This window comes from Malania oleifera, chromosome 1, assembly GCF_029873635.1.
Source record: "Malania oleifera isolate guangnan ecotype guangnan chromosome 1, ASM2987363v1, whole genome shotgun sequence".
NCBI classification, from domain to species: Eukaryota; Viridiplantae; Streptophyta; class Magnoliopsida; order Santalales; family Ximeniaceae; genus Malania; species Malania oleifera.
Genome location: NC_080417.1, coordinates 81,748,529 through 81,760,539, shown reverse-complemented (window position 1 = coordinate 81,760,539; position 12,011 = coordinate 81,748,529). Strand labels below are relative to the sequence as shown.

General features: G+C 37.7%; 1 protein-coding gene across 3 annotated transcripts in view; it reads right to left on the bottom strand.

Moving 5' to 3' along the window:
* Positions 1–12,011, bottom strand: part of LOC131159208 (ultraviolet-B receptor UVR8-like) — a 35,337-nt gene that overhangs the window by 14,824 nt on the left and 8,502 nt on the right. For all 3 annotated transcript variants that reach the window (XM_058115129.1, XM_058115921.1, XM_058114327.1), the window contains exons 6-8: positions 7,800–7,885; positions 7,130–7,331; positions 4,874–4,927 (exon numbers count right to left, since the gene is read on the bottom strand). In XM_058115129.1, coding sequence (XP_057971112.1) covers positions 4,874–4,927; positions 7,130–7,331; positions 7,800–7,885 — 342 coding nt within the window. The remainder of the gene's footprint in view (positions 1–4,873; positions 4,928–7,129; positions 7,332–7,799; positions 7,886–12,011) is intronic.

Genomic DNA, 12,011 nt, shown 5'->3' with positions numbered 1-12,011 from the left:
TATTCACTTAGACTTATTTGGCCCCACCAGAACACAAAGTCCAGGAGGAAAGCAATACGCATTCGTCATTGTTGATGACTACTCCAGGTTTACCTGGGTACTTTTCTTATCCTCTAAAGACAAAGTGTGTAAGATGTTAATCAACTTATGCAAGAAGCTTCAAAACGAAAAAGGGTACGGAGTTTTAAACATTAGAAGTGATTGAGGTAGAGAATTCAAAAATAAAGACATTGAGAAATTTTGTGATAAATATGGAATAACTCACAACTTTTCGGCACCTCGCACTCAACAAAATGGAGTTGTTGAAAGGAAATAGGTCACTTCAAGAAATGGCTAGAACCATGCTAAATGAGCATAACTTACCTAAGTATTTTTGGGTTAAAGCGGTAAATACTACATGTTATGTGATGAATAGAGTCTCCATTAGAACTAGCCTAGAGAAGACGCCCTATCAACTTTGGAAAGGAAGAAGACCAAATATATCTTACTTTCACATATTTGGGTGTAAATGCTTCGTATTGAATGATAAAGAGGACTCAGGAAAATTTGACGCAAAATCAAACAAAAAAATTTTCTTAGGATATGCATTGAATAGTAAAGCCTTTAGAGTCTACAACAAGAGGACCCTTTTCAATCATAGAATCAGTCCATGTAGCTTTTGATGAGGCAAATCCATTCTTTAAACCATCTGATATTGAAGAAGCTGAAATAAAACAAGGAGTAGAAGACTTAAAAATTCAAGAAGTAAAGGATGAGAATAAGGAATCAAGCTCATCTTTAGATAATAGCCCACTAGATCAATTAGAATTACCTAAAGAATGGAAATTCGTAAGGAATCACCCAAAGGATCAAATCATCGGTGAACCTTCACGAGGAGTATCCACTAGGCTTTCATTGAAGAACATGTGTAATCATTGTGTGTTTCTATCTCAGGAGGAACCTAAGAATTTCCATTCTTTAGATAATTCTGATTGATCTAGGGCTATTATCTAAAGTTGAGCTTGATTCCTTACTCTCATCTTTTACTTCTTGAAGGAACCCATGAGCCACAAGAGGGCAAAACACATCGAGCGCAAGTATCCCCTGATACGAGATATCGTGCAGAGAGGTGATGTAATGGTGATCAAGATTGCATCGGCAAGCAACTTGGCAGACCCGTTTACAAAGAGCTTACCAGCTAGGACTTTTGATAATCATGTAGAGGGAATGGGAGTGAGATGTATGGCAGCATGGCTTTGAGTTTAAGTGGGAGATTGTATGGGATTTATACTGAAAGACATGCTTTATGTAATCGGTTTTAGTATTTATTAATAACTTCAGTTATTCCATTTTAATGAGAATCTTTGTGAGCAATGTTTGTCTGAAATTATTTATTTAATGATTATGCATGTGTGTTTTTTATTCTATATAGTAGGTGATCTAGTGTGTAGAGTACGGCTTATATACAGAAGATTAGATCATCAGTTCTTATAGAATATAAGTTTATTGTTCACAGTCTTAAATGAAATTGGACACACTATGGCAGGATTGTAGCACAAGGTTTTAATAGGTTTGTCTTGACTATTAGGAATGATACAGTTCCAACTCCTTGTGCTAGTACACTTTGTGTGTATTCAACAGGATCATCTTGGGATAATTGTTTTTATACTGACTATTAATACCTCATGGTTATTATGAGTGCTTATACTCTTAATCCTGATGTGATTATTGGACATATGCATATAGTGTTTATTACTTTGATTCATAGAAGAGTGAGATTCTTTATGGGTCAAAAAACTCAGTGAGTTGGGTGATGACATTATGTGTATGGTGAACATTAATTACTGATGGAATCCACGTCCCAGTATTGGGATTGATGATATCCCCTTGAGGAAGCTTATAAGTTTTGATTGTGTCAAACCCTGCAGGTGGATTTTGAATCCAACACATCAAATAAGTTAAGTGGAACGTCTCAGGGAATTAATATGTCAATTAATTAAATTTTCAATAATTTAATTTAATAGACGGGTATCTGTAATCTTTATGTGAGGAGATAAATAAGAATTTAATAATAGGAGCTCAAAATTTAATTTCGAATATGACAGCGAGTGCAATTATAATTCTTTAGTGGCATGAATTATAATTAATGTAATTAAAGATGAATTCGGCTCGGATTAGGAATTCTTAATTATGTGAGAAGCCCTAATCATATTTGCCCAGAGGTCCCTGTTGTAGCCTATATACACGCGCTCCATTCAACAGCTAGGGTGAGACGAGCGAACTCTCACAGAGGCAGACATTATCGTGAGAGAAGAAAACCCTAGCAGCCGCTTACGAGCCCACTCTCTCAGGAGCAAGGCGTGTTCAAGGAATACAGTAGAAGATTCCTGGTCGTCTTCAAGAGCTCGTTTTCGTACTTGGAATCTCATAGTTATAATCCTAATCACGTAATTAGGGTTTGCATGATCAGATTATTTTTTTTATCCGTATGCACTAAAGCCGGATCTTAGGGCTATTCCGCAAGTCCCTTCAAGATTGGCGCTGGATTGAAATGCCTCCAGGTGGTTTGAAGGAGCCGAAATTAAGGTTAAAACAGTGGCATAAGCTTGCAATAATGAAGGCCCTGAATCTGGATCCTTCTCAGCATTGCTATAAACCAAGACCTGGGAGAGGCCAAAGGTTTGCCCAGACCTATGCTGTTATTCTCAACAATGTTCACAAAAGATTGTGCAAAAGCAGACAGCTTCCCCACCCCATGAAAATCTTGTAGCGGGTCAGTTTTCGGGAGCAGAAGCAAGGGTTCTCTGCAGCAAGGGCAGGCACAATGGGGACAAGTCTGGGCTGTGACTGGCTTCAACAAGGTCTCAGGGGCTGCAACAGAAGTTGAAGTCTTCAAACCCTCCCAACTCGAGAAGGGGGGCATGGGTCTATGGTGCTGCCTAGATATGGGCTCCCAAAAAGAGGGTGGAAGCAGGTGTTGGCTCAGTTCAGCTACTGCATTCAAAATTTTAAGATACCCCTTCAAATTGAAACCCTTCAGGAAGACCAAAAGTCTCCAGACACCACTGTTGGTTTCCAAGAGGGAGATGAACCTGTCATACTTGTTCGACTTTAGGAGGAGCAATAGGGTTTTCTCCTTGTTCCACATACTGCGAAACCATGAGGGTGAGAGGGGCCCTCTTCTCGAGCTCCAGAAATATTCCCAGGCACGAAGGAACCAAGCAAGCTCCTCCAAATCGAGAAAGATGGAGGTGCGGCAACCATTACGAAGTTCAATGAGTGACAGAATGTCGATTTCCTCCCCATCAATGGCCAAATCAAAGGTCTTCCTCTCGATCCACACCGAGAGCTTCGTGCCTGCCATGGTCAGGGCAGGGTAGACCCCACAGTCACAGGGAATGAAAACCAAAGATGCGCAGGGGATATCGCAGCGCAGGGAAAGTTATCGTAGAGGGTTTAGGGTTCACAGAGGGTTTGGCATTTCTGGCCAGAGAGAAGGGGAAGGCAGTGGAAAGAAAGAGGGGGGGAGAGGAAGTGTAGGGATCTTCAGGTTTAAGGATGCCTCCCATCGTGGTGAGAAGGATGAGGAATCAGCAAAGGGAAACAATGGAGAGGAGCATCATGACCATTCACCTACCACTGGGCCTTCTCAGTTGGAGAGAGCAGACCCTATAGTTGCCTGTGATGCAAGTGAGTAGAAAAAGAGTGCCCTATACATTGAGAGAAAAATCATTGTTTGCCTCTCTTAAGTATGGAAACTAGTGTAGGTCAAATTCTCCAATTCCTTGATTTTTAGCATCCAAAAAAACCTTGTATGATTAAAGTAATTACAAAAGAGAGCTTTTTTAATTATTTTGGGCCACCTGGGATCAGGAAAATTGAAAGTGAACATCACAAATTTATGTTTTTTGATAAAAACAAAAAAAAACCAAAACAAAAAAAAAAAAACAAATCCATCAAAAATTAGAAAAGTACAAGAGGTGGAGGATAAGGCATCCTCTGCAAAAACAAAAAATTAATTACAACGGCACTGCCTTCCAATCTCTTTGAACATTGAACAGTGTAAACCCCACAAAACCCCAAATGAATGTGCCAGAAAGAAGCAAAAACAGTAACTTTCTTCCAAAGCAAAATCAGAGACGTCTTCTGTTCCTTGAAAGAGTCCACAAAATTGCAAACACTGCACAAGTCCATTAGCCCTTCCCTCTTCTACTCTCCCCAAAACCTCAAAATATCACCAACAAAAAACCATACACATTTTGGCGAGTCACTCATTCCCTTCCAAATAGCAAAACGAAGTATTTCAAAGATACCTTGCCGACCAGCTATGAAGGAAAAGATGAACATTAGTCTCATTTGACCCACAATACAACATACAAACATCTTACACCTGCATTGCAGGCCTTGTAAGAACTTATACAACTTTATCTACATCTACTCTTAAATGCTCATGGGATCAACACATGAATGATTCAATATGAAACTAAACCCAAGCATGATGCAAGCCAAAATAAGGTGTCTACAACCATGAAACCAAAATCCAACCCATTGATTCCATAAAAAGGTCCCTAATATTTTGATGAAATTTCTATTGGTAACTAAACAGATGCAGAAGAGATTCAGATTTGAAATTTTAGGTGACAATCCTCGCTATTTTTACACATGAAGTAGTGAAGCACTATGGAACATAATTTAAGGTCCCTAGACTAAAAGGTCATCATTTGAGGCTCTAAAGCTGGTAAGCAATATTAATAGGCATGCCCATCAAATAAAGGTACAATTTCAACACCTTAACACAAAACATGAAGATGTGCTCAATCAATTGATAGATAATAACACACAATATAGTGGCACTACACCACAAAACCTTTCAAACAAACAAGACAGTCAGTACCTCTCCTTCATCTGTCAATGCAGTAGAATGCCATCCTCCTGCAGCTATATCAACCTGGATGTGCATACAGATAAAACGCTCATCAGAATGACAAATTATAAAATGATAATAGAAATATTGATCTACACATGTAGCCATAAAAAATATCAAAATCAGAGAATGTAAAATATGATGGCCATAAAAACTCAAAACCTCGAAAACAATATTCCTATTTGATAAAAAAAATAAACAGAATTTTGTTAGTTTCAGTTGCTAATATTATCAACAAGAACATATTGCATAGGATCCTTCCATGACACAGGTAACTAATTATATGTGAGCAAACTAATCTTTGTTTTTTTTTTTTTTTAATTCAAGCAACTAAGTTTGGGTATTTAGATGTTGGGCATTCCATCTGTGAGTTTGTTCCACAATGGAAAAATAGAGTGAAGGATGGGTGGGTGCTTATATACATGGTTAGGCCCAAGACCCAATAGGCTTAAGCTTTTAGGTCAAATTGGTGCTCACCCATGCAGATTAAACCCGCTTAGGACCACCCCAGGTCCTAACAAGTGGTATTAAAGCCAATGGTTCATAACTCTAGGTGAGCAACATTGTCAAGTTGAGATGCGAAGCTAATTCTCCTAACATGCTAATAGTTGGAAGACCAAGTATGTGATGGAGGCCAATAAGAATTATCTAGGCCTATTAAATGGATCCAAATAGGGACAAGACATGAGTTAGGATTGGTTTGGAGGCACGTGAAATGCAATTCAAGGTACGTAAGGTGCAAGGATGAAGCCCACTTGAGCAACTATTGGAGAATTGGGCTTACTTACACAAGGAAGACGGTTATCACTCAAGGGGAAGAGTTTGAATTGGGCTTGAGTGTTCATGCATGTGTTTTCGCGAATAGACACGTGGAAGAGCAGCAGCGATGATTGGAGTCCCATGGTTTTGTGGCCTTTCTCATGGTTGAGTAATTGCTCCTAGTTGGTAGCATGACAAGTTATGGCTTCCGTTGAAGAGGGAAGTTGTTGGAACTCACAAGTGAGGAGGAGATTGTTGAAAATTTCACTTGTGAGTTTAGCCCACATTGGAAAGTTTGAGTGGATGATGGGTGTATATATGCACGGCTGGCCCCAAGATTTAATCTTTTGGGTCAAGTTGGAGCTCACCCATGTATACCAAGCCCCTATGAATACTCCCCTAGTCCTACCATCAAATAATACACATGAGCCAAAAAAAAAAAACATTAATCCAAGTAGCTAACATTTTTTCTCCTTAACCCAGGTTCCTTAAATATGCCAAGTGAGAGCTCAACCATTTCTAACAATCAAATCATTTAAAACCTTCAGCTTAGAGGAGTACACCTAGTTTTAGGAGTTTGGATAAGCACATTTATGCATACACACATACTAGTTTGGCTTCTTTACCTCAATTTGTAACCTTCTCATCATGCTAAAAATTGTCAAGAAATGGAAATATAAATGCATGAATAACAAAACTACAAAAATTTTGGTTGTTTTTCCTTTTCTGGTCTGTTTTTTCCATTTTATTTTCAATTAAGAATCATTAGAATCTCATAGAGAGACAAAAATTAATTTTAAAACAGGAAAAAAAATTGCTTGATAAGCAATAACCCCTGGGTTGCAGATGAACACAAAAATCAACTGAGCAAAACTGTATCATAAACGAATGCAGTGATCAAAATATCTATGGTCTAAATAAGTAACATTCTCCAAACTCAAGTTTGAATCCAAACAATCAGGTGAAGTTGAGAGAGATAATTTGGATATATTTGTTCAATAAAACATTGTTAATGAAAAGGAACAACTGTTGTATAAATACTTGAGTTATTGACTCATTGTTAAGGGCACAATGTGGTGTAAAGGCACCAACACAACAAATCAACCTAAATTTTATTTTATATATATATATATATATATATATATATATATATGCAATCCTTGTGACAAAAATAGATCGAAGGCTTGAGGCTTTAAGTGCACGTTGGTCAAGGCAAGCCACTAAAAATGCAAGCATGTATCAGCATAGAAATCAGATGCATCCTGATTCCTGGCTTGCTTTCTTAATTTTTCTTTAAACATTATAGGATCACATTCATAAAGGAAATTGGAAAATAATTTTTCATGAGAGATGGCAATGTATAAGAAGCCTCTTATTTGGATGAAATTGTAAAGTACCACAGATAGTCGCCAGTCCTACTAGAAATAATTAAAAAAAACAACAGAGGTCAGCTGCTAGAATACAAACCAAAGTAAGATCAGACAGCCCTTGAACAGGAATAGGTTGCGATCTAGGCTGGGTATCCCCAGTTCCAAGCTGTCCATATTCGTTGTTTCCCCATGCCTGTAAGGTACCATCCTCCAATAAAGCCAAATTATGGAAAGCCCCGACTGCAATTAGCTTCACTTTCTCAAGACCTTGTACTCTAACAGGAGTGGAGATCTGCTTTCTATTTAGAAAACAAATAAACTAAATTATTAACAATAAAAATAAATGAAACACTTAATGTACAAGAATGTGGAAACTCTAAAAATGCATGCACATCCCAACATATCAATAAGCTCATTTGGTTCGCAGAATAGCTATTCCTTGGAATATGATGGAATATAGTGAAAATTTTGGGAATGTAGGTATAGCTATTCCTTGTATAACCATTATTATTTCATTCAACATGTAATAAGAAAGGAATAGACATTCCCAGTGTGAAATTTGGGAACGTTATTCATTGTCTATTCCTTGTTATGGAACAAAGTTTCACATTGTTATTTGTTTTACGGTCTCAACATAATTTTTTTGTATAATTAATTGTAACTAATCTATTATAACTAATCTACACCTAGTAATAGACATTCTGCGAAACAAATGTAGGGCAAGTGATGCAAAGGAAATAATTTGAAAATAAGTCAATAAGAGATACATGTCTCCAGGAGGCCACGGCTGGCCCCATGTCCATACATGCCCTTCACGTGTAAGCACAACACTGTGAGTTCCTCCTGCAGCTACCTACAATATCAGCAACTCGAAAATATTAGACAACTAATTAAGCAATCAACATCTGTTATGTGCATGCCATTATAATGGGAAAGCTGGGACTCAGGACCTGCACCATCACCATCTGACAAACTAATTACACAAGCCATTGTTATTTGTTACATCAATGTAAACACGGGTTGCTTCTTTCTCCTTGCAAATAGAATATATGATGAAAAAAACATAAAATATTCTCTAAACAGCCATGTAAGGAATGACCTAGACAGCCGTGCAGGGGCAACAGTGCCAAAGAGAAAAATTTAAGCATTTTACGTTCAAGTACAGAAATTGAAATATTCAGCAAAAACAATAAAACAATTTATAATACATTGTAAAGTTAGGGATGGAGGAGAGAAGAAGAGAGAAAAAAAAAAAGTGGCAGTTTTCCTGAAGCATACGTAAAGCTCCAAACATGCCCTTTTATTTATTAACGATAAAAAAGACTTAAAAAACAAAAATACTCCCATTCACACAACCTAATTACTAAAATAACACATTTTCTTCTAACACTCCCTCACCCCTGAGGCCCCCAAGCTGGAAGTGTACAAATATCACCTCACCCCAGCTAGTTACAACTTACAACCACTTGAAACGGCAGGCTTAAATAAAGGTTTCATGAAAACATCACCCCAAATCCACATAATTCTCAAAAGGAGTCCTCACGACCTTCTTCAACACAACATCCCTCACAAAAAGACAGTCAACTTCATTGTGCTTTGTCCTCTAATGAAACTAGATCGCTAGCAACATACATAGCAATTTGATTATAACAAAACATATCACCAAGAATCCCATCTCTGACATAAGAGACTTTAGCCACATAGGCTCACTCACAGCATGAGCAATAGCTCAGTATTCTACTTTAGCACAAGATCTTGCCACAGTAATTTATTTCTTGCTAAGCCAGGTAACATGATTACCTCCTACCCATGAATGCGTAGTATTAAGCAGTAGGCCTCTGATCATCATCAGAGCCAACCCAATCCGCATTTAAGTATCTCATCTCACAGTTTCTATTACATTTATACATCAAACATCTGCCAAGAGAGCCTTTAGATATCGTAAAATCCTATAAACGACATCCATTGTGCTTGTTTGAGATTTTCCATAAGCTGATTCACCACCCCCACAACAAAACTATGTCAGGTTTAGTGACAGTCAAACAACTTCACAACCAACTACATATATCGACATTTGTCTTTAAAGTCCGAGCTACCATCCCTAGACAACTTCACGCTAGGATCCGTAGGAGTATCGACTTGTTTAGCTCCTAACAAAATCTCACTTAGCAAGTCCATGGTATATTTTGGCTGAAATAAAGTCAACACTTTCCTATGTTGTACAATCTCAATACCAAGAAAGTACCATAGAGTACCCAAGTCCTTGATTTGAAATTTTTCTTGAAGCCACTACTTAACATTTGCGATCCCACTCTCATCACCACGACTAATGATGATATCATCAACATAAAAGTACCACATCTGTCTTGTTTTTGCAAACAAAGATCTAATGATCAATGTAGCACTAGTTAAAACAAAAGGCAAAGACCATTACACTAAATTTGTCAAACCAGGCTCGAGGAGGCTACTTTAAACCATAAATGGCCTTACGCAACCAACACACTTTACCATCCCCGCCACCGCCACCACACCACCCCCGCCCCACAACATACCCAAAAGGTTGCTCAATTGTATACTTCTTCATGCAGATCTCCATAAAAGAAGACATTCTTCATATTCAACTGGTATCAAGGTGATGCAAGGGCAGCATCAAGGTTCAGCAGCCATTGGACAATTTAGAAGAAGAGAGGAAGGAAAGGGAAGGGAGGAGAGAGAAGATACCAAGGGAACTCACGTTCAATTGACTCATCAATAACTGCCTACATCATGGCTTTCACACACTATTTATAAAGCCTAAACCCATAAAATTACACAAATACCCCTAAAACTACATGAATTACAAACAAACCCTTACTTTACACAAATATTACAAACAAGCCCCCAAAATACAAATAACACTATACTAATTAAACTAAAATACATAATAAACTACTATTAAACCCAACAATTATCAATCCAATTCTTCTTAAATAGTCTCCAACATGGATCTTCCCAAGGTCTTGCTTCTTGTCCCACATCACAAGGCTAATCAAAATTCACTACCAATGAGATCAACATACAACTAGAATTTTGTTGAGCAATAGGAGAGAAGGTCTGAAATAATTAATAGCCTACTTCTTAGCCACCAAACAAGCCTTAAGTTGTTAAATAGAGCAGAAGATATTTGATAATGTAGACCAACGACACCTAACCAACTTCTTATTAGGAGGAAGATCCACCAAGCCCTAAGACCCAAGGCATCCATTCCTACATCCATGGCATGCTTCCATCCAGGGATATCAAGCTCTTCAACATATAAGGAATGGGTAGAAATAGAGACAAGGCAAAAGAACACATAGCACTCGGTAGGGTGAAGAGCTAGAACATAATAAGCAATAAAATAAGAAACTAAGAACTGCTGATTACATGTTCTAGTACCTTTTCGATGAGCAATGGGCAAATCCAAGACACACTAGGATGGATCTCTAGAACTAGAAGTTGAAACAAGTGATAGGTACAAAAGGTTACTGCATGGCGGTAGTCATGTTTATGATTGCTTTTCATTATTCATAAACCCTCTATTGTTTCTTCGGGTCAAAAACTGATGGATTTGGAAGAGGAGCAGAAGATTTTTCAAAAGCGATAAGGGTAGGAACAAGAGTTTCAATACACCCGCGGGGTGGAGGATGGGATTAGAGGACCATTAATTGTTGATAGACTCAAAATAGATTCTTCCAAGGAGGACCCCACAACACTAGAGAAATTAGGTGCTCCTTCAAAAATGATGATGTTGGCACTAAAATATTTCTTGAAAATGTGGGGATCATAACATCTACGTCCTTTCTAAGTTCTTAAACCAATAAAACACATTTAGTAGCACAACGAGAGAACTTGTCTTGACCAGTACGTGGAACATGAACAAAACATGTGCACCCAAAGGTACAAGGCACAACAAAGAACATTGATGTATTTGGGTACACGATGGAGAAGGAAATTTGTCCCCTAGAACATTGGAGGGCATCAACCATCAAGCAAAAAATTGTAAGAAGAGCATCAATCCCAAAGGTTTTAGGAACACGCATATGAAGAAGTAAAGACTGTGCTATTTCAAGTAAATGTATATTTTTTCATTCAACCACTCAAGGATGAATAATTCCTAGGGCCAACCAAGAAGGACGAAGCTCGTTTTGAACAAATTTAAGTGCACTATTGGATCAGAAAAATTGAACATCAATGCCAAGCTAAGTTCTAATTTCCTCGTAAAATTGAGTATATACATCTAAGAGTTCAAGTTATATGCGTAAATTCATCTGCAGACATAAAATATTGATGACTAGTCAAATCCTAGACTCTACACAGACCCCAAACATCTAAATGAATAACAGGAAACAATGATTTACTACGAGACTCGATTGTAGACGGAAAATATGTCCTAATATGATTTCCAAAGAAACACCATGAGTAGAAATATGGGAAGTTGTATGACAAGAACTGGATCCACCCCAACCACTATCAAAATAGTATAGACCATCCTCCACAAGCCCTCACCAATCCTCTTCTTCTGAATAACGCAATGAGAAAAAGAATGTCACAAAACAATTATGAGATTTAGATAATTGACTAATTGATAACAAGTTCAAGGGAAATTTAGGCACATATAACATAGAGGAGAGAGAAATAGAAGGAACTGAAAGAATATTGTCACAACCAAAAACTGATGTAACTAAACCATCAACTAGAGTAACTTTAGAGTGTAAAATAGTGGGTTTCAAGGACTAAAATAAATTAGGACTATCTGTCATATGAGAGGACGTACCAAAATCAATAACCCAAGGTGAGGAGGATGAAGAGACAAAAAGCCTAATTGTAGTTGAATGGGCCACAATAGCACTAGATATATAATACTTTGGAGTTGTTGACCCATCAAAACAAGATTGTTATACTCCTCTTGGAATATAGTAGATGATGCACTCAACTTCCTAATGGAGCGTCTAGGTGCA